This window comes from Bos grunniens, chromosome 8 (assembly GCF_055505025.1).
Source record: "Bos grunniens cultivar Pamir isolate PY7600 chromosome 8, Bosgru_T2T1.0, whole genome shotgun sequence".
NCBI classification, from domain to species: domain Eukaryota; kingdom Metazoa; phylum Chordata; class Mammalia; order Artiodactyla; family Bovidae; genus Bos; species Bos grunniens.
The window spans coordinates 76,323,867-76,347,921 of NC_141172.1; the positions used below are offsets into that span (position 1 = coordinate 76,323,867).

The 24,055-nt window shown below is 43.2% G+C and overlaps 1 protein-coding gene and 1 long non-coding RNA gene across 29 annotated transcripts in view; one reads left to right on the forward strand and one right to left on the reverse strand.

Annotated features, from left to right (window-relative positions):
• FRMD3 (FERM domain containing 3) overlaps window positions 1-24,055 on the reverse strand; it is a 379,694-nt gene that overhangs the window by 221,862 nt on the left and 133,777 nt on the right. For 2 of the 28 annotated variants that reach the window (XM_086416755.1, XM_086416757.1), the window contains one exon: window positions 6,534-6,666. The exons of the other annotated variants lie outside the window; for them this stretch is intronic. In XM_086416755.1, the coding sequence (XP_086272881.1) occupies window positions 6,534-6,536 (3 nt within the window). In that variant the 5' untranslated portion in view covers window positions 6,537-6,666. The remainder of the gene's footprint in view (window positions 1-6,533; window positions 6,667-24,055) is intronic. 28 annotated transcript variants of the gene reach the window in all.
• LOC147367491 (uncharacterized) lies at window positions 1,542-9,894 on the forward strand. Its single transcript, XR_015170132.1, has 3 exons — window positions 1,542-1,751; window positions 2,803-3,313; window positions 9,503-9,894. It is a non-coding gene; the product is annotated as an uncharacterized LOC147367491 (long non-coding RNA).

Below are 24,055 nucleotides of genomic sequence, written 5' to 3' on the forward strand. Positions count from 1 at the left end.
ATCAATGAGAAAGTGATGACTTTCCTCTTGAGTACATGCTCAGTCGTGTTTGACTCATTGCGACCCCATGGACTATAGCGCACCTGGCTCCTCTGTCCATGCGATTTCCCAGGCAAGAATACTGGAGTGGGTTGCCATTTCCTCCTCCAAGGGATCTTCCAAGCTCAGATCGAACCCCCATCTCCCACACTAGCAGACAGATTCTTTACCACTGCACCATCTGGGAAGCTGACTTTCCCCTGAATAGCCTAAATATTCTTACCCTCTCTTCCTTGAAGCCGGCAATCACCATCGGCAGAATGGTTTGTAATAAAGTTCCCCACCAGTAATGCTAACTTCTCTGCATATTGTAATTTTCTAGCAAATGTTCTATATGCCTCATCCTAAATATGAGAAGTTGGTCAAACTAATCACCATTATCAGGAGAATTCAAAAGGAGAATAGCATGATGCAACGCTGAGACTCTAATAAATGTATTGAGTTCCCTGTCCCAGCGCTGCACATACACACACAAAACCTTGCTATAATTTTTGGGGTTCATGGACTCCCTGAAGCCCACTTACAGACGGGTATGTCAAGAGACCCAAACTTATAAATGTTACAAGCTGACTCTTAGGCCATGCCCAGGGAAGCTCTATGGAAGGCCCTTTACTTCTCCATACAATGAGATGATCATTCCAGCCCCTTCCTGTGCTCAGGGTCTAAATGGGGGTGTCTCCTAATCAGGCACTATTTAAGGACAAACATTAATATAAAGAAATGACAACCCTATATCTGATTATAAAACATCTATGAGGTGTAATCAAATGTACACTGATCAATAAATGTTTCCGTTTTAGAATAAAAGTTTGCTATCACACTAAACTTTATTTTCATCCATCAAATGACTCTTTACTCCCCCTGACCTCCACAGAACTCTGGGGTCACATGGGAGGAGGGGGAGACAGATGGTCCCAGAACTCCATTTGGTGAATTATAAGGGCTGTTCCAACCAGAACAGATGTTTGCATCATCGCTTGGCCATGTGTCCCCAGCGAACAGCCGGGAAATGTTTTGTGTTGCCAAATTTGATAAAAAAGAAGTTACGTTTGAAATGATGATTAGAGATGATCAGCATGGAGAAGGTAGGAAAAAGAAGAGACATCTTAAAATTACAGAAGCCGTGTCTCACAATAGCACAGGTGGTATTTATGGAGTAGATGCCCCACAGGGGCATGGCTTAGGAGGACCCAGAAGGAATGCTTGAGCAAAGATGTGGAAAGGAAAGTTTCTCAAGACCCCTTCAGGGGACCGTAATGAAAATAACTTGAACTAGAGTTCCCCATGGAGAAAGTGAAAATATTAAAGGAGAAAGAAGGTCAATAAAAAGCATCAATTTCTATTTTGTAAGTTAGATACATTGCAGATGAAGCAAAGTAGAGAAATAACATTTTCTGATACTCAGGGATTTGTGAAATAACAGAAATAACACAATTAGAAAAGGACAGTTATCAGTTTATTGTGTTGGCTTAGTGCAACTGAAGTTACTTTTTTCCTATCCAGCTAACCACTCTGAGCCTCCAGGAGAAAGTAAGGGTATCATGAATGCTGAAGCTCCTGGATTTATTCCAGGGACTGTGCATGGACCATGGTCACAGCGAGGACGAGGAATGGGCAGTGGTACTTCCTGGCCACGTGGGAAAACCTGACCGTGCCCTGGGGATGACGGGAGACAGCATTACCCTCCCCAGGAATCCTGCAAGCAAAACCTGGTAAAGTTTCATGCTGTGCTACCCAATTTCGTAGCCACACACCACATGTGACTAACTACATTCCAGTTATAATTGTTAAATATGCTTTAACTTTAGTCCTTGGTTGTACTAGTCCTATTTCAAATTCTCAGCCACATATGGCCAAGTGTCTACCGTACTAGATGGCACACATACAGAACATCACCATCGTCACAGAAAGTTCTATTAGACGGCACTGGCCAAGAGCAAAGCTTCTTTAAACTTTAATCTACATTTGAGTCTCTTTGAAGATCTTGTTAAGATTCAGCTTCTGATTGAGTAGGACTGGGATGGGGCCTGTGACTCAATCTCCTACAAGCTCCTGGTGATACTCATAGTCCTAGCCTGTGGACCCCTGAGAGGCTGGAGTGGATTCACAGCAACTCTGTTATATGCTGTCCTTGGACCGAATGGTAAATATTTGCCCTATTCTAACACAAAGAGGGCCTTTACGTTCACGTCACTGTTCCTCAAAATAACGAGCACTCAACCACATAGAAGTTGTTAAATCTTTCTCCTTTGCCTACGTCTCCATTTCGCACTCTCTGGTTTTAAAAAACTCCAAGATTTACAGAAAAAATGTACAGGGCACTGAATCTCTATCTTTGCGACGTTTCCACTATCTGCAATGGAGATTTCCTTGACAGAAAGCCTGGCATGATATAATTGAAGCAGCTGTGTTTTCAGAAGATAAGCACAGGCCTTTTATATCCCAGACACAGTGGTAACTCAGAGAGGAACAGTCAGGCATGTGCTGGGGTTCGGCATGGCTGCATTAGTGAAATACACAGAGTAACAAAGGGAAAGCAGCTCTCCCAGCTTAAAAACAGAACAAGCCTAGTGCCACAGCTCAGGACCAAATAATATGAAGCACTGTCGCTGTTTCCTAACTGAAATAACTCAGTTGGTTTAGTCTTTGAAAACAAGGAGAAAGTCTTACCTACATTATATATAACTCACCATTTCCACATTATCTCAATTAACCAACGTAACTATCCACGCAAAGTAAGTCTTATTATTTTCATTTTGACAGGTGTGAATACTAACTCCCAGAAGAACTGAGAAACCGAGTGGGCCTCACCCAGATCGCTCTGGCTTTCCAACTCATACTCTTTCCAAAGAGCACTGAAAAACAAGTTCATGAAGAGATGAGAGGAGGGAGATTACACACTCTAAGCAAAATAACTACTACAGACCAGCAACTTTTTCTTCCATCTAGCTATTATTTCCTCACCCATAAGTAGAATGCCTCACCCATTCATCCATTAAAGGATTAATGCCATCATTAAGAGATTTCTGCTAAAAGTGCTAAGGGAGAACATTAACCACTGTGTTCATTATTTGATCTTGCTGGGTTTTAGAGTACGTACAGCTCACAACTTACAATAAACATATACCCCAGTTCATAGAATAGCTGTCCAGAGCCAAGGCAACAGTGAGCTGGTAGCAGGGTCCCCATCATGAGAATTTGCAGCTGGAGCTGGAAGCCTGGGACTGGATCAGCAATGCAAACATTCTCACAACCCAGTGACTTCACTGAAAAGGTAAAGCATGAGATGTGTGGGGGGATGTGGCGGCGGGGGTGGCGCTTAGGAGTAGGGCAGTCACATTATTCATCACCCTAATTGGGATGACTTGAATAGTGAAGGAGGCACTCAGGGACAACAGGAGTAAGCATGCCTTATCCCAGGCACTGTGTGCATGAGCCAGGAAGAGAGATTTGGACTTTTCCCTAAAGGGAAAGGGAGCCACCCAGAGTGGCATAACCCAAATTTCTATTTGGGAAAACTCATTCCAGCATCTATGTGGAACAGGATCAGAAAAGGAAGAGGCTACTCAACCTCAGAGATGTGTGTGCGTGTGTGTTCACAAGCATGAGCAAACCCTACCGAGAAAATACAAAATTCAGGGCTAATTTTAAACCCACTAATCTTGACCTAAATTAGGCACAGAGAAGTGGGGTTCTTCCAACACCAAAGCTAACCACCCACTCCGCTGATCCTCCCCTGGCGAGGTCTGCCACTTTGTAGAAAGTGGAGCCAACCCTTCAGGCCACAGGGCGCCATCTGGAAAAGCAACGAGTCATTGGGCTCAACAGGAAAACAGCCACAAACAGCAAAACGCAGCCAGACAAATATCTGTCTGGATTGCTGGAATCGTTTATTCACTCAGCAAATATTCGTTGAGTGTTTCCTACATGCCAGGCACAGCAAATATAAATAAAGGTAAACAAGGCACAATTCTTGCCCTCAATGAACTTACTGACAGATAAGGCAGTTGTCATAATACAGTGTGAGAAGCATGGCAAACACTGAGGGGCATTTACAACTCAAGGAGAAGCAGGTGATACCAAGCTGTGTCTTTACATTCTGTGATTCAAAGTGTTGTCCCCAGACTTAGTAGCTTCCTGTGGCACCCAGGAGCTTGCCAGGAAATCTGAATCTCAAGCCCCACCATAGACCAGTGGAATCAGACTCTATTTTAACAAGATCCCTGGTTTATCTGCATGCATGTTAAAGTCTGAGAAATACCATCTCTAAGGATAAGGATGAGAAGCCAAAGGGAGAGAAGTGAGTTGTTTTGTTGTTGTTTAGGTGCTCAATCATGTCTGACTCTTTTGCAACCTCATGGATTGTAGCCAGCCATGCTCCTCTGTCTGTGGGATTCTCTAGGCAAGAATACTGGAATGGGTTGCCATTTCCTCCTCTGGGGGATCTTCCTAACCTAGGGATTAAACCCACGTCTCCTGCATTGGCAGGTGGATTCTTTATCACTTGATTTACCAGGGAAGCAGAGAAGTGGGAGAGGAGATCTAAGATAGAGGAAAGAGCAGAAGAAAAATTACTGGTGTTAGACAGGTGGTCCCACATTCCCAAAGTACAGAGATCAACATGTCCAAAGCACAGAGTAAGTGAGAGGCAAGAAGTGGTCAAAGAAAGTGCTTTCTGAAAAGGGACAGGACCCAGCTAGGTCACTCGTGAATAAAGTGAAAATTTTAGTCGCTCAGTCGTGTCTGACTCTTTACAACCCTGTAAAGACTGTAGCCCACCAGGCTCCTCTATCCTTGGAATTGTCCAGGCAAGAATACTGGAATGGGTTGCCATTCCCTTCTCCAAGATCTCTCTCATAAGAGCTCTCAAATTCTTTGAAAGGTCTTATGCAGGAGACGTTTAAGAAGAACGTCCTGGCAACAGTATGGAAAGAGCAGGTTTGGAGGACCATGGAGAAAATCACAACACACGTCATTGTACCCGGCTGTGGGACATCAAGGAGGTCAGGTGGCCCAGGGCCAGCAGTGGGTCAGCAGGAGCCAAGAATCATTGGCACAGGCTTGATCACTTGGAGAGGGGAGTGTAGCTGGTTATATGAAACCAAGGACACTTCTTTCTGGACCCATTTGTTTTCCCTAATTATACTGCTTCTCAGCTAGATTTGTGCCAAAGAAATAAGAAGAAAAGCACCCAAAGGACCTTCTCTCACGAAACATCAGTTTCGGGAATGGAGCTTGGGCCAGATTTCCTGAAGACATCAAGACATAGGAATTACCTGTGGCATTTGTTCAAAACTCAGATTCCCAGGCCCTGCGGTCATACCCTATGGAAAGATATCACATTTAATGTGTCACTGTACATCATTAATGGCAGGCTTATTTTTCTCCCATATCTGATTCATCCAATACTCATCATTCAGCATCATATGTACAAGCAATTGATTCTTCTGCCAGATGAAGTATCAGTTAATGATAGTATAAATTGACTCTTGAACTCTGATAGATGATAGATAGACAGATAGATAGATGCCTGATGCAGAGCCCTTATACCTTTTATACCTTTTAAAAAACGAGTCTAGAAAAAAAAAAAGGGCAAAAAGCGTAACAGCATTTCAAAGAAGAGAAAACTCATAAGGCTAGCAAGCTTGAAAAGATGCTCAACTGATCTACAATCAGGGAGATACTAATTAAAGAACAAGATTCCATTTCACACCCATGAGATTGGCAAGCTAAATTTTTTAAGTTTGGCCTGTAGGTATGCAAATGAGTACAACCAACTTAAAAAATGATTTGGCAACACCCAGCAGAGGTGAAGAAGTGAAGTGAAGTTGCTCAGTCGTGTCCGACCCTTTGCGACCCCATGGACTGTAGCCTATCAGGCTCCTCTGTCCATGGGATTTTCCAGGCAAGAATACTGGAGTGGGTTGCCACTGCCTTCTCCAGGGATCTTCCCCACCCAGGGATAGAACCCGGGTCTCCCACATTGTAGGCAGACGCTTTTACCAGCTGAGCCACCAGGGAAGCCAGGTGAAGGCGAGCACAAAAGTCCTTCCATTCTCTGGGAGAAAGCCTAGAACAAGTCTAGCAGGTGTGTACCGAGAGATATGCAAGAAAATGTTTAGAGCAGCATGCTTTGTAGTAGAATAAAACTGGAAACAATTCAAATATCCAACAAGAGAATGGCAAAATAAAGTTCCTAAACACACGCACTACACATACACAAAGTGCAGACACACACATGATGCTTTTATGTTGCTCTCTTTTATAAATTTAGTCCTCGGTTCATTTAGTGATTTACTATTATTTTCACCATTTATTAAGGCAGGTTCTAGGTATTTTCATAGATTTCTAATTATCATTGGAACATTGTAAGGTATAATTACCACCTTTGAGTTAGAGGACATAAAGCAATTCCTTTGGCCCAAGATCACACCACTGGGAAATACTATTGTCATATGGGTACCAATAACTCCAAAATCCAAATTCCTTCTTACCATATAACTGGGAGCTTTTTTCCAGAAGAATCTTAATCACCACAGTATGTGTTAAACCCGTTGTGTTGATAATGATGTAAACACAATAACTAGTTCCTCTTATATTGCTCTTGATGCGTAGCCCTGTTCTTCACTGCAGTGAAAAACAAAACAGCAAGCAAAAAACTCTTGTGACAGCATCTAGAAATAGCATAGTTTCCTTGGGGAAAAAATGAAAGGTAAAGTCATCTTTACTGAATCTAGGCTGGATTCATGTATTAATCCTGAATACAGGATTAATACTGAAGTATCTATAATTCATGAGAATTAATGTGAACAATTCATAGAAAATCTTTAGATAAAAAGAAAATAAGTGACTAATAACATTACTCCAGGTAATGTGAAATTGGCCATCAGCTTCCCAAACCGGTCACTCCTTTCAAATCTGTGGCCCTGGTGCTGTGAAGCTTCACCACTGCTTGGGGCTCAGGTACTGTGTCCACAGACAGCTTGCTTTCCAGTTCCTGTCACTCTGAAGATCTCTCTTGATCCCACCTCTCACTCCTGCTTTTCCTCTCAGCTCCATCCATTACGTAACCCATCTCCAGCTTTCATCTTCTGTATCTCCCTCTTCCTTTGCTCCTTTCCACTGGGTGACAAACATGCTCCTCAGGACATCCTCCAAAATCTCCTTCTTTCTCAGCTGTGCTCTCCCCATCAAGCTCCCTCTCACTTCCTTCATCACCCACCTTCTTGAAGGAACCCCGTTTGTCCCACAGTCCCACTTCCTTGCCAGCCTCTCCTGGCTTAACTGCCTCCTCATTTATAGCAATCGGGCAACCACGTCTCTTAAGCCCAGGGGAGGCTTCAGTGAGAACGTGTATATGATGCCAGGTACCAAGTGGGAGCTCATTAGTTGTCCACTTCTTGAAGTGTTTTTCTCTCCTGGATTTCATTCAGCTCCCTATTCTTTTCCCTGGGTCAGGGTCTTTGTCTTTACTTCTGTGTGTCACTTCCTGAGGGATTTCATTCGTCCCCTAGATCCAGTTGTGACCTCTATGCAGAGAAGCAGATGGTATTTAAGCTCTAGATTCAGACTTGAAGTCTCACCTGTGAATCAACAGGTCCCAAACCAAACTCACCACCGCTGACCACTCTGATCCCCAGTTCTCACCGATGGCTTCTGCTTGCCACCACTTGCCAGTTTCTTATATTTGAGCCTTGGCAACCATCAGAAACTCCTTAATCTCCCCATCACTAACCACTTACTAAGTTCAGTCTAATTTTATGCAACCCATAATGCTCTTATCAAGCCCTTCCTTATCACACTGAAGCTACTTTATCCCTGAGTCCTAGTCTTGACAACTCTACTGGCAACAACTTCAAGAGACTCCTGCCTAACTAATCTCCCCCTCCTCCTCTTTATCCTCCAAACCACTTCAGAGGGATTTTCCTAAAGTACAGCTCTGCACTGCCATCACGTGCTTTCTGCAGTCTACATCTGCCAAATAGAAGCCAAGATCAGCTCAGTTTGGTAGAAAGGGAGTAATCAGTACCAAGAGCCAGGCAGAAGGATTTTTATCTATAGACATGTGTATAAGTATATAAATATATATGTATCTAGGTACACATGGATCACAAAGGTCTGACTGACTAAGGCTCAGAGTAGAAAAGAGCTGACACCATCTTCTTCACATATCCATCCTTCAAGTTGTTAAAATTGTACAATCATGACCTTGATAAAAGAAGAACTTTTCTTACATTTACAAACTTGCTTCAGTTTTTTTTTTTTTAATTCTTTTTAAAAATTTCATGCCAAGGAGCCAGAAAACATTCACCTGTTATCTCCTTACTCTAACATTTAAAGCCAGAGTTAGCACACTGGTGGCCGGACAGCCATTATCTTTGATGTCCAAAAGCCAATGTTTAAAAATTAGATTTCCCCTAAAATCTGAAACAGCTGGCCTTGCCTTGAAAACCCACCTGATCAGGTAACACTGGCTCAGCATGCCATGGCAGAGAGCATAACAATGGCCACCCACTGGCCAGGCCATCCACTTTCTTCCCATTAGTTCATTAAGATCATGTTGTCTGACCCACTAGGAGTTACATGTTTAATCCCTAAACAATGAAGTTTTATTGCAATTTATATGACATCAGAGCCCTCTGACACACAAAATATATCCTGTATATATGTGTATACTAGTTTTAAAACAACAATAATTAGCCTTCCTTGTAGGTGGGATCGACTGAACCCATTTAAGGAACATGTGTGTTTCAGAATGTGTATTTCTAGCTTGTGCAGATTGTCCAATAGTGTGGGTATTTCAGAACATCAGCCACTTTAAATGTACTACTTCCTTCATCCAACAAGACTTCCAATCATAAATGAGTATGATACCAGTGTAATATATTTGTTTTGCAAAATGATATTAGAATCAAGTGTGCACCAAATGTTTATTATTCCCTTGTGAATAATTTACTCTAGTACAGTTCCAGGAATATGAGTTAGGATGATTTGTTCTGCCATCCAGGATTGTTTTTCTTAAAAATTCTAAGACAAACAATTAAATTTCAAAGCTTGAATTTATCTTTGTTTGTTTTCAATCCTTTTTTCCTTATTCTATTCTGTTTCTTTTTTTCTGTTCTATTTTAACTTTTTACTTTGCAGTCCACAAGCTATAACCTTAAAAAGCTTTATGGTTCCATTTTTGTTTGTTTGTTTAACACTGAGGTTAAACATTTGACATCTCTGCTATTTTAGTCCCCAGGAGTATCAGCTTTTGCTGAACATATAATGGTGGAGAGTGTCCCTTGCCTTGGTCTTCCCTTTCCTCTGGATTCCAATGCCCCTTTACATTTCTGCAATCTTGTAGCTCCCTTATTATTTTGGCTTTCCTGGTTTGTGCCTGCATTTGGTGATATTTTTCCATGCTCTCACCCTGTGACCTGACATGAATTCTAATTGGAAGTTTCCATTTGCCTTTCAGGAATGAGCAGTTATCAAAAGATCACCAAGTCATAAATATGTTTGCTTGCCGGCTGCTAGCCCGCCACTGTACAGACAAGGCCATTTGGTTCAGTGTGAAGCTATGCCTTATTCAGAGAAACCCCGTGACTCTTCAGAAGGAACCTGTGGTAACTCTAAGCACAGACAATCCTCTTGAGGCACCAAACATCCCATTTAGTACTTGAACCCTTCACCCAGTCCTCCTTCCCTAAAGCACTCCCAAATCTGGAGGGGACCATGCACTACACCTGGCAGGGCCCAGATCAAAACCCTGCAATTCAAGAGTCCCCCCCATGTTCCTACCCTCTGTATGCCTAGCCTCCTCCCACGATGATGGTCCTTTATAAACGCTGCTGCTACTGCTGCTGCTAAGTTGCTTCAGTCGTGTCCAACTCTGTGTGACCCCATAGACGGCAGCCCACCAGGCTCCCCCGTCCCTGGGATTCTCCAGGCAAGAACACTGAAGTGGGGTGCCATTTCCTTCTCCAATGCATGAAAGTGAAAAGTGAAAGTGAAGTCACGCAGTCGTGTACGACTCTTCGTGACCCCATGGACTACAGCCTACCAGGCTCCTCCATCCATGGGATTTTCCAGGCAAGAGTACTGGAGTGGGGTGCCATTGCCTTCTCCATAAACGCTGCAGGCTCCTCCAAAAACTGCTTCTTCAGCTCTGGCCTTGCCACGGAGCCAGGAGCAGTGTTCTGCCTGGGGTACTGTGCTTCCCTGAACCAAGGAATCCAGGAAACCTCTCCCAGGCAAATACCAGAGACCACTGCCAAGTGGCAGGCAGCCACCACGCTTGCCCAGAGGCCCCAGAGGAATGTGACTGTGTGCCCTTTGTGTGGCCGCCTCCCCATAGCCTGGCCAGGCCCACACTCCCCAATGGCCCACTCACATTCCTAAGTCTAATGTGTGAATCACAGTTAACCCCATAACCACACCACAATGCCACCCACAGCCCCAAGGTCTCTGGAATTTGCAAAGCTATGCAGCCCAGCAGGTTAAACTTTTTAAACAAGGATTGTAGATCATTCACACAAAACCTGCAGAAATATCCGCTTGCAAGTATAATATCAAAGGTATATAAATTCAAGTACAATGTAAGTTCAAGAGCAATATAAAAGTGTTTGAATCATTTTCATTCTTAACATGAAAAAAAAAATCTAGGGACAGTAAGGAAGCCTATTAGAGCTTGCTTCCTGCCTTGTATTAACAAAGGACATGGGTGGAAGTGACGTTTACCCACTTGGTAAAATTCTGCATGCTCAGCAATAATGGTGAAATAAGAGGTTTGGATAGAAGCTAAGATAAGGGGCTTCACTGATGGCTCAGAGGGTAAAGAATCCCACTGACAAGCATGACACACAGGCCCTATCCCTGGGTCAGGAAGATCCTCTGGAGAAGGAAATGGCAACCCACTCCAGTATTCTTGCCTGAGAAATCCCAGGGACAGAGGAGCCTGGTGGGCTATAGTCCATGGGGTCGAAAAGAGTCGGACACAACTTAGTGACTAAACAACAACAAAACAATATAAGGGGAAGAAGGATTAGACCTTCCCCCAGAACCACATCCTGTCCCTCTCCTGTCTTCTTCACAGGCTATACTCCTTAGAGGGGATGTATCAAGAGCTGCCACCTTGCTCGGCTCTACAAATTCCCCCTTTGCCAACTCATCTTTACTGCAGCAGGGGGCGCTCTGTGTGAGCTTGAAGGGAGGCAGAGGCATCTTCACTGACATTTCCTCAAGGCCACTGATTTAGTAATTTGTTTTCACAAATACCAAATTCTCTGCAAACTAGAAAATGAATGCTACTCCTGGCTTGTTCTATGCATTGATTACTGGACGCTTGGTCCCCTGAGTCCCAGGTGGAGTGCTAAGTCCCTTTTAGGACGCTGTGCCATTGGTCTCCAAGGTCAGAAAAGAAGAATTTGACTATTGCTTACGCAATACCAATAGACAGAAAGGGACTTCAGTTCACTACCCGGCGTTGGCCACTCCTGGCTGTGTCACCTAGGACACATCACTTGGCTCTCCAAGCCTCAGTTTTCTCACCTCTGCATTGGCATGTGTCCCTCCTTAAATGAAATGATACGATGGAGCACTCAGCACCCTACCTGACAGCTGGCAGGAGCCAAACAAACCTCAACTCAACTGTCCCTCAACCACAACATAACCATAGTAGGCCAGCAGAGTTTCTGAACTATTAAGTCATCTTAATAAGCTTTATAAAAGCAAACTAGTTCATACCAATGCAGACTCAAGCCATGTGTATGAACACTTCTCTCCCAGTGTCTTAAGACTTAACATTTGCTTGGTGATTCTTGAGGTTTCCAAAGTAAAGCAAAGGGGAATGGGTCTCACCATGACCTTTCCTATAAAAAGGAAACTCTAATTAACATATGATGCTAACACCTGAATCCCATATGTAATGCTCCTTGTGCAATGCTTTCTCCAGCTCTGCAGATGCTCACATGGAGCATCAGTTCTACACACATAGACTTCCAGTTCCTTCCTGCTTATTCAACATGCTGCTGCTAAGTCGCTTCAGTCATGTCCAACTCTGTGCGACCCCATAGATGGCAGCCCACCAGGCTCCCCCGTCCCTGGGATTCTCCAGGCAAGAACACTGGAGTGGGTTGCCATTTCCTTCTCCAATGCGTGAAAGTGAAGTCACACAGTCGTGTCCGACTCTTTGCAACCCCATGGACTGCAGCCTACCAAGCTCCTCCATCCATGGGATTTTCCAGGCAAGAGTACTGGAGTGGGGTGCCATTGCCTTCTCTGAGTCAACATGCAATTGCCCTCAATTCATTTCCCCCAAATTTTTAAGTGTCATTTATTTATGGCTATGCTGGGTCTTTGCTGCTGTGCCCAGGCTTTCTCTAGTTGCAGCTGGTGGGGGATACTCCTGAGTTGTGTTGCTTGGGCTTCTCATCATGGTGGCTTCTCTTGTTGCCAAGCCTGCACTCTAGGACAAGGGGGCTTCAGGAGTTGTGCCCCTCAGGCTTCGTTGCTCCACAGTACGTGGGATCTTCCCGGACCAGGGATTGAACCACTGTCTCCTGCACTAGCATGCAGACCCCCAAACGACTGGACCACCCAGGAAGTTACTTTTCAAATTTGTGAGACTCACCTGAAGGGCTTGCTGAAAATGGATATCCACCCCCCATGCACCCCTAGACTCTGATTTGGTAAATCTGAGGTAGAAACATGAGTATACATATTTTTAACACCTCCCCTGTTCCTGTGACCCTAATGTGGACTTCAAACCACAATATGGAAAAACTGGCTGGGCTGTACCATTCAAAAATCCCTAGAGCCTGGCCTGCTACAGAAGTTAAATCCCTCAAAACTAATTAGTAGGAAAAGAGAACCCTGGAATATACACACATCTGGGAATCCTTGGAGCACCAAGGCCTCCCTCGCAGCCCTGAACCACACCAACTTTGTTCACCCTCTGAGAGAGGTACTGATGTCTCCAACTGTTGGAGGAGGAAATGGCAACCCACTCCAGTATTCTTGCCTGGAAAATCCCATGGACAGAGGAGCCTGGTGGGCCACAGGCCATGGGGTCACAGAGTCGGGCATGCCTAAGTGTACACTATTACATGCCGTGACACTATGATAGCGGATCACCTATTTCTCCTTGCAGTCTTGTCAGTTCTGCCTCACCTGGTTTGATGTTGTATTGTTAGGTGAATACATGTTAAGGATTATTATATCTCCTTGGAGAACTGACCCCTTTATCATTATGTAATGCCCCTCTCTATCCCTCATCATTTTCCTTGCTCTGAAATCTGCTCTGTCTGAAATTAATACAGCTATTCCCACTTTGTTCTGATCTGTGTTATCATGGTATCTCTTCCTCCATCCATTTAATTTTAACCTGTATGTGTCTTTATATTTGAAGAGAGTATCTTGTCAATGACAAAGAGTTGGGTTGGGTCTTATTTTTGATTCATAGCTCCTAGCTTCACTCTGGCTCCAGCGTACCCTGCTTCTATTCCCTTCAGTCCCCTTCAGGAAGTTCTGATCTTGGACTCTGACTCTGCAGCATCTTCCTTGAGATTAAGTTGTCCTAGAAGAAATAAATTGTGTAAATCTAGTAAAACTGTTTGCTTTTCTGTCACTTTCAGGGTCAAATCATAGCTCTTGAAACATAATTAAACAAAGTAATTGATACACAAAACCATCTGCACAGCAGGCATTACAAGGGACAATATTTAGCTTTTTCCTAAATAAGAATCTAGCGTGTCTGAATTAATCAAACACTTTTCTTTGGTGAAGTCTAAATTAATAAGATTTATTGTATGTATATCTGTGTGTTGTGTTCCTGTGCATGCACAAGGGATCAACCCATTAACAAAGAAAACCTTGCTTCAGGCAACAGAGATGATTTTAAAAGTTTTCAGTTAAAAGAAAAGTTGTTGCCTATAAACTTAAAGATAAAATAGCCATTTTATCTAGACTAAAGCCAGTTATTTCACAAGGAATAATAACTCTTTTGGACCTCAACAGAAACACACATTTATTTCTAACTCATGCCTTCCCCCAAAAGAATCATGCCATTTAAAGATACACATTTTTACCCTGTGACTGAAGTTTTCCAACCTGGACCAAGTTTTCCAACCTAAAAAAAAAAAAACACACAAGAGAACTGGACAAGGAAAGAATATTGATCCAAGTGTTTTCCCCAAAGGTTGTCATCCTTGAAAATAGTCACAACATATCACACTGAAAATACAGACGGATGGAGCAAACTGAGACAATGTCTAACCACAGGTACCCCTGAAATAGCTAACCACTTAGAATTAATGTCAAACAAGAAATCAGAAGACTGCTCAATAGCTCCATAGGTACTATCTAGAAATATTAACTGAAATTTGGAGATAAGGCAAAAATATGACTAGGCACCCTTTTTCCGGGGTCACATAGAGCAATAGAGCATTGTCTCGCAAAGCTACACAACAGTACCTGATGCTTTATGGAAGACAGTTGGCTTAACTTAATAGTCACTGTTCTGTAGAGTCTAGACACTGTAAAGTTAGATGTTACCTTGTAGAAGATTGATAAGCTACAAATGATTTCTGTCCAATAGAAGAACTAAACCAAAGATTATAGTTTTATCACTTTATGTAACATTACATATCTCAGTTTTGTCTCAGAAAACCTTATTCATCTTAACTTATTGAAAACTATATATTGAGACTTTATCATTTGGCCTACCCAAATGCCTGCTCTGTTCTTTCTCACTGAAGTCTGAGCTTGAAAGTTATTTTCAAAATGACATGAAACCTAAGGAGTTTCCATCTAGCTCACAATTTTCACTGGCCCATCACCACTGACCTAGTTCATAGCGGCTCCTTCTTCAGCCAGCATCAAGCAGTCCTTCCTACCAATCCCATCATCCTTGAACCAGGCTCAGACTCAGCATTTAAGCAAGGTGCACAGAACTGAGTCTTCCATGGAAGCAGAACAAAATGCAAAGAAAACAGAGCCAAGACACCTTTACATCTTTTGAAGTCCAGTACTCTATTTCCTTTATGCTCTAGGGCATGAAGTTTGTATCAGACTTAGCATTTTAGAAGAATATGGAAGTCACGGAAAGTGGTAGAGTCAAGTTAAATGAATGAAGCATTGAACCACATCTGCTTCAAGAGCCCCAAAGGGAGTGCAATAAAAGGAAGCCAGGGAAGAGAGAGAATGAGGGCACGCGAGGGCACATGTGGGAACACACTTACTTTTGCAGAATTAGCCTCTACTCTCAGCCTCACCTCCCACACACTGGCTGCTCTGGTGCTATAAGCAGATTCCCAGTGAGGCTGGAAGTGCCAGTGCAAGGCTAAAAATTTCTGCTAAATTACTATTAAGCATACCAAGAAAAGATCTGACTCAAGGAAACACCTTACTGGATTTTTTTTTTTTTTTTAAGGAAAGAAAATGTATTTTCCAAAGTAAGCCACAAAGTATAGGGTGACTAAGCACATAGAGCACTACCCCAAAGGGATAAAACCTATGAACTCCATTTCTCACATTGCTGAAATAAACACTTACTGTCTATTTGGGGAAAATCATGATTGTTACTCACAGAAGATGTCCTAAATGGGTCTTGAACATGGGCACTGAAAAGGAAACACAGGTGGTTTCCCTCTGCCCAGTCTATGTGTCTCTGAAGGGAATGAATGCTTTCTCCATGCAAATGTGGACTTGTACAGTCAGGCCTGACCCAGGGCGCAGCACCTAAATTAGGCGGAACAACCTCATTAGGGACAAGACTTAGAAACAGTCTTCCTGGGACTTCGGTGGTAGTCCAGTGGTAAAGAATCTGCCTGCCAATGCAGGGGACATGGGTTTGACCCATGGTCCAGGAAGATCCCACATGCCACAAGGTAGCTAAGCACAGGCGCCACAACTACTGAGCCCACATGTTGCAATTTTTGAAGCCCTCTTACTCTAGAATCCATGCTCCACCGCAAGAGAAGCCACTGCAATGAAAAGCCTGTGCACCGCAAATAGAGTAGCCCCTACTTGTTGCAACTAGAGAAAGCCCACACGTGGCAGCCAAAATCCAGCACAGTCAAAAATTTTAAATTGGAAAGGAAGAATTAAATTTAAAAAGGAAGGAAGACAGACAGACAGAAACAACTGTCCTTGTTCCGTGCATTCTGTGTGTCACCGGGAGTGGCATCTGCCTCTGGGCACTGCCTCCGCTGTATTATAAATATGTGATTAGTATGTGGAGGCAGGATCATGAAGAGCTATGTGTGCCTTGCTGAAGTGTTTGACCTTCACTTTGTAGTCAATGAGAAGCCAACAGAAATTGTTCAGTCATATAACAACTAGTAATATCAAAGTTATATATCAACAAGAATATATATCAATGAATATAACAATTAGTTCTATCAAAGTTAACAAAAGTAACACAAGCAGTAGCATGTATAAATTAAGAGGAAGCTGAGAGGGGCCAGATGTTGTTGCTGTTCAGTCACTAAGTCATGTCTGACTCTTTGCAACCCCATGGACTGCAGCACACCAGCCTTCCCTGTCCTTCACTATCCCAGAAGAGCATTAACTTTAGTATCAGACAGACTGGATTTCAATACCAACCCTGTGTGCCCATGGGCAACTCACCTTATGTCTCTGAGTCTGTTTTCTAGAAATAGGACCTGTACTTTGCAGAAATTAGAGTTAAGATTACAGACGACATATGTGAGGCACCTAACACAGTCTGGTACCCAGGAGGTGCAACAGTCACCCAGGAGGTTCTCATGTATTCTGGTCCTGCCCTCCTTTCAGGGACACAGTAGAACTGTACAACACTTTCCAGCTCCACTTGAAGTAGATCTTGGCCTATACATGATTGCATTGGCCAATGAAACCTAAAGAGCCAGTGAGATATTCACTCCCTTCACACATTCCCTTCCCACTACTATGGTGAGCATAGAAGCTTCCCAGATGAAGCCTCTGTCTTCCTGGGTCACTGTGTGACCATGGTGAACAGAAATCCCCTATAGAAGGAAATAGTATGAGCAAGAAAATAAATGTTATATGAAGCCACTGAGATTTGGGAGTGTTTTTGTTACTGCAGCAAAACCTATCACATACTGAGAGAATAAAACTCAATGATTCCAAAAGTCTGTTCTTTATGTCTGCCTTCCCATTGTTGTCCTGCATGTAGGATCATCAGTACCATCTTTCTAGATTCCATACATACGCATTAATATACTGTATTTGTCTTTCTCTTTCTGACTTACTTCATTATGTATAATAGACTTTAGGTTCATCCACCTCATCAGATCTCAAATGTGTTTCTTTTTATAGCTGAGTAATATTCCAGTGTGTATATGCACCACAACTTCCTTATCCATTCATCTGCTGATGGACATCTCCGTTGCTTCTATGTCCTAGCTATTGTAAATAAAGCTGCAATGAACATTGGGGTACATGTATCTCTTTCAATTCTGGCTTCCTTGGGGTACATGCCCAGTAGGAGAAGGAGAGGATGGGATGATTTGAGAGAATAGCATTGAAACATATACATGACCATATGTAAAATAGATGACTGGTGCAAGTTCCATGCATGAAGCAGATGCTCTAGGACAGCCCAGAGGGACAGAGTGGGAAGGGAGGGTAGACTGGGGTTCAGGATTGGGGGGACATATATATACCTATGGTTGATTCATGTTGATATATAGCAAAAACCATCACAATATTATAAAGTAATTATCCTCCAATTAAAATAAATTAATTAAAAAAAGAAACCATCTGAGGCAGTGGTTTATAGCTAATGTGATTAAATTAAACCTCAATGATTTATAGCTAATGTGATTCTGCTTGTTATTTCAAAATGCTGTGTTCAAAACGAAGGTGGGAATGCCAGAGAAGTCAAAGATTCCAGCTGAACTGGGTAAAGATGGATCCCTAGGCAGTTCACCAGGCAAGGACCCTCATACATTAGTTATTCAGAACTTAAAAGACGCAAAAATAAATAGTCTCAGTTCCTAATTCTGAACTATACTGCCATGAATTACAGATTTAAAAGGTCACCCTGAACAGAGTAGGATAAATACACAACAGAGTTTCTGCAGATTAAAAGCTCTAGAGTGCTGGGCCCCAGCCAGAATGATCATAATCCAAGAATCGAGGTCAACAGCTCTGAAAAATAAGTCTTAAGTATTTCCAGCCTTTAAAATTCCTCAATGGACCAGAAAACATCTGTTTCCTAATCCAGGAGGGGGAAAAAAGCTTTATTGCTAAATAGTAGTCAGCATCCCAAGCATGAAATTCATTCCCATTTTCCTGGGGAAAAACAATCACACGTTAACCCTTCCTCCCTTGTCATCTGCAGATGCCATCAGCTATAGTTGCCACTACGGGAGAGAAGCTTCACATCCAAACAGAGAGCAGAGTGCTTCACTTTCCTTGGAGTTACCAGAAAAGGTCAATATGAACAACCAAGCACTGGCAATCACTCCTTACAGACATCTGATGAAGAAGGAGAGCAAGTTTGATCCCTGGATCAGCAAGATCCCCTGGAGAAGGAAATGGCAACCCAGTCCAGTATTCTTGCCTGGGAAATCCCACGGACAGAGGAGCCTGGCAGGCCACAGTCTACAGGGTCAGAAAAGAGTCAGATATGACTTAGCAACTAAACAACAACAAAAGCCGGGCAGACTTGAGTTCTAATCCCATCTTTATCACTTACTAGCTGTGTGACCTGAGGCACATGACCCTCTCTTAGATTCAGTTTACTCATATTTAGAATAATGCTAACTCTAAGAGTTACCATTTGTGAGTGCCTGGGCATAAGTAATTCCTGTGCATTTTACTTTTAAATCCTTATAATAACTGACTGAAGGAAGGAGTTACATGGATCTTACAAATTAAAAACAAAAAAAAATGAGGCTCTAAACTAGCTGAAAGTAAAGTCAAGATGCAAATTCAAACCCGTTTGGCTCCTAAACCTGAACTCTCATTCTGGAGGACACTGATTCCATAAACCTACTCTCAGGGTAATAGAAACCAGTGTTGCCCCTACCCAGAATGGACACTCGGTCAATGTTAGTTTCCTTTCCCTCATTTTCCCTTCTTCTATCCACCTCATTCTACCCACCAGCTCCTTTTTACCTTTCCACCATTTTCCCCAATGGTTTATCTGGAATATTACTTCTGAAACTGGAATCTTCAGTAGTCTTAAAAAGATTTCTGAAACATGACAATGTTTATACTAATCTTCCCATTGACCTAAGAAGATATAAATATCAACATAAAAATATAAATGGCTTTGGATATGTATATATAAAGATAGAAAAATACAAGGAAATGTTAACAATGATTATCCCTAGGTGGTGGAATCAAGAGATTTTAGATTAATCAAAACTTACTATCTTTTAGGTTTTTTTTATGTCTAATGAGTTCATTTTTTGGTGGAAGCAAGAAAAAATCAAGTTGTTTTCAAAGTCATAGAAGAAAATTACTGGGCTCTTTTTAATTTTTTTTAACATTTGCACTTACTGTTTCCAAAATAAACAAGGGTATTTCAGTCACTAAAAATATATTTGTTTTTACTTACTTAAAAGAATGTTCACATGCTACAATTAATGCACAGGGAAAAATCTAGTCTGCACTTAAAGCTGATTAGCCTCATGTCCCTTTAACACTGTGAACAGGCTGTGTTAACCATAGTGGATCTGAGAGAACAGCGTATACTCCAGAGAGATGTGGGGGGACCTATGAGCGTGGCCATTGGACCTCTTCTCATGACACAGGGGGCTGGACCTCAGTCAGTGAGTCAGGTTCTTCTACTCTCCTCCTGACAAATCAACGACCGACCTTCCCCCTACCCTTCCCAAAGTGACCATTTTTACACATAAAGGCAAGCTTAGGTCTAGCTTAGCCTCCATGTCACTCATTCAATGATGATTCTCCCAGTCAAGGCTCTTGGCTGCCTGAGAAAATTCAAGCTGAGAACAAGATACAGCCTGTCCTCTTCAAATCTTCCCAGGCACAATAGGAAGCCTTGAGGACTATCTTTGGAGTTTCCTTCAAAACACATGTGCCTTTTGGCTCACGAGTGAAGTCTATTCTCATTATCCCAAACCAAAGTCAAGACAGCAATAGAAAGCTGTGTTTTTGGACCATATTGACCCAAGGTGGCAGGCTCCCATTAACACCAGATTCTGGAAGTCATAGGCCAAGAGATGGGAGATTAGAAAGCCACTTCTGAGTTTGCTGGGATGTTGTAGAGGCCACTGCTGACTACAATTCCTGTTGTCTGTGCAGCTCCAGAGTGGAATTAAGTACTGAGAAATGTTTGCCTTTCATAGGAACTGATGATTTTTTTTCTCTCATGGCTAGATTGCTATCTCCTTTTCAACTTGCCTTCCAGGAAGCTCACAACAAAATACATGGCCTGCCCACAGCAACTGCACAATCACACCACCCACAAACTTGCATTCAGCTTCTCCACGTGGTCTTGACATTCCATTTATCCTGACTGTTCCTTTGCATTTTTTTTTTACTGTGGTAAAAGCCACATAACATAAAACATACTATTTTTTACCATATTTAGCTATACAGTTCAGCAGCACTAAGTACATTCACATGGTTGTGCAAATCTCACCATCATCCATCTCCTGAATTTTTCACCTTCCGAAACTGAAACTCTGTTCCCATTAATTCAGATCACTCAGTCGTGTCCGACTTTTTGCGACCCCATGAACCGCAGCATGCCAGGCCTCCCTGTCCATCACCAACTCCTGGAGTTCACCCAAACCCATGTCCATTGAGTCGGTGATGCCATCCAACCATCTTATCCTCTGTCGTCCCCTTCTCCTCCTGCCCTCAATCTTTCCCAGCATCCAGGGTCTTTTCAAATGAGTCAGCTCTTCGCATCAGGTGGTCAAAGTATTGGAGTTTTAGCTTCAACATAAGTCCTTCCAATGAACACCCAGGACTGATCTCCTTCAGAATGGACTGGTTGGATCTCCTTGCAGTCCAAGGGACCCTCAAGAGTCTTCTCCAACACCACAGTTTAAAAACATCAATTCTTTGGCACTCAGCTTTCTTTATAGTCCAACTCTCACATCCATACGTGACCACTGGAAAAATCATAGACTTGACTAAACGGACCTTTGTTGGCAAAGTGATGTCTCTGCTTTTCAATATGCTGTCTAGGTTGGTCATAACTTTCCTTCCAAGGAGTAAGCGTCTTTTAATTTCACGGCTGCAGTCACCATCTGCAGTGATTTTGGAGCCCAGAAAAATAAAGTCATCCACTGTTTCACCATCTATTTACCATGAAGTGATGGGACCGGATGCCATGATCTTAGTTTTCTGAATGTTGAGCTTTAAGCCAACGTTTTCACCCTCCTCTTTCACTTTCATCATTACTTAATATTTTTATTCTAGTATCACTTGTTAGCTAACTTCAATCCTATGTAAAGTATATTTGAAATAAATTAACATGACACCACACCAACCATGTAAAAGAGGTGCCATCTGGAGGGCAGGCCTCCAGGGGCACCACAAGGGGAGCCTCCCCTTTTCCCACTGCAACCTTGTCTCAGACTTATGTTGCTTCACTATTTGAAATCCATTCATTTAGCAAAACTACTTTTTCTATTCTTGGGTAAGAAAGTAAATATACCTAGGAAGGCTTTCTCCCTATTTACCCTTGCAAAGAACTTTATTCTGATCCTGTCTAATCACGCATAACTCAGCACATGTGTGGATTTAGTAAAAGAGAAAAATGGAAGAAGGATGATTGAATTTGATGAAAGATACGAGGAATGTCTGGGGATCAGGAACATTTGCATGGTTGGGGAATTACTGTTCTGGGACAGGCAAGCTCACAGACTACTTGATACGTGAGAGAGGGAATAGAAGGAGCTAAGAGTCACTCACCTATTTCATGACTTGGTACAAACATCCAAACACAACCCTGCAAGTCTGAAGATCTTGATGTTTACAGTAACTTGTGCTTAAGAGCATGACAGGATTGACAAGGAATGCTTTATAGATTTAATCTCATCTAATCTTCAATGGGCTTCTGGGTAGCTCAGTGGGTGAAGAATCTGCCTGCAATGGCGGAGACCACCTGTAATACGGGAGACATGGGTTTGATCCCTGGGTCAGGAAGATTCCCTGGAGAAGGAAATGACACCTACTCCAGTTTTCTTGTCTGGGAAATCCCATGGATAGAGAGACCTGGTGGGCCACAGTCCATGGGGTCACAAAACAGTCAGACATAACTTGGCGACTAAACAACAACAATCTTCAAAACAACCCTGTAAGCTTTCATTATTCTCCTTATGATGTAAATATGAGAACTGTGGCTAACTCAGAGAGGTTAGTAACTTGTCCAAGAGCACACAATTCATTTACAACAGAGAGGAGATAAGAGTACAGGTCGCTTCCAGCAGAAAATGTAACCCTGTGGTGCCTGTGGAACAGACAGCAGGAACTCTGGAACAGGAGGCCCCAGGGTATGAAATCTGCTCTCATGTGATCCATCCCCCCGGCCCCGCCAGAAGCCCAGTGGCTCCACTCCATGCAGTTCATTCTTAGGTAACCCCGAAATACAGATTTCTGAGTGAAACTAAAACCCATGCTTGAAAATAAAAATCTCCGCCTGCTGCAGCTGACATCCACACCCAAGAAAACACACGCCAAGTAGAAAAGTCCTTTTCTTGTACTTTCCGCCAATTGTTCTGTATTTACCCCATGTACAGGAAAGCATTTCTGGGGCACTTGAGGAGGACATGTTAAATTTACTGGATTCCAAATGTTCTCATTTATTTATAATCAAGAATACGCAAAAGAGAAGGAAAATACAACCCTGAACAGTGAACTGCCCCTTCTCCACACACACAGCCCTCCCCACAGCTGGCAGATCACAGTTCTAATGAAATGAGAGTGAGACAGCTGCCCTCTCCTCCAGTGGGGCCCCTGCAGGGTGGGCCTGGTGGTCCTGAAGTCATGGTCTATGGGCTGAGGTCCACGCCCAGGCCGAGCTAACAGCCACACCAAGCAGAGAGGGATTCAAACCCAAGGAGCCCCGACCAGCAATGGGACTGTAGGACCAGGCCAGGCTGGATGAATACCAGCTACAGGCCCAAGGCGCCATGATGGCTGAGGCGAGACCCACCATGAGAGCAGACGGGATCTGCCATCAGCATCAGCAGGGAGTGTGGATGACAGCCTGGATCAGGAAGTCAGTCAGTCAGTCAGTCCAGAGGAGGCAAACCCCAGGGAGAGAAGGACAATCAACAGTGATGGAGGAAACTAGAGAGCCACAGAGGCCACCAACCCAGCAACACTGGGGCAGGGTAAGAGCCTCTGGATCAGAAGATGGAGGTCAGGGTGTCAAGTCCTAATGTTACTCTGTCCTGCCTGAGTAACCCCAAACCAATGGCTTCTCATCACTGTGCCCACATTTCTTCAGTTAAAAACTGGATATAACAGACCTCTTTCACAGGGTTTCTATGAGCATTTAATACCTGCAGATGTGAGCGAGGGTTTTTTAAGTTTGAATACCAAAAAATTGGTTATTGAGTACGTATAAAAGTCAAGTTTCAATGTTACTTCCCCTATATCCTCCACACCTTTCTAGTCTTCCTACAGGCATGCCCCCCTACACTTCTCCAGGAGATATTATATCACTTACCTAAAAATAAACATCGTCATCTGATGAGAGACATGCCAGTCTCAGCTACAGTCTCCTTCTACTCCCTACTGTCTTGCCCCAGCCCAATTTGCAATTTATGCTACCTGCCTGGTCCTGTAGGCATCTGAGTTTGTGACCCCTGTCCAGGAATCAGAGCAAGCAGCAGGCAGAGGCCCAGGCCTGTCAGAGAAGAGCAACAGTTCATCCAGCCCACCCCAGACCCTGCCACAGACAGCATGTCCACAAACATTACCGTATACTCCCCAGCAGCAGAGCCAACCCCAGAAGAGCAGCCTTAAGTCCTCAGGTGGCACCAGGCACACGACAGCCTTGAGAAGGGAGGTGGGGGAAAGGAGGTGGCTCCTC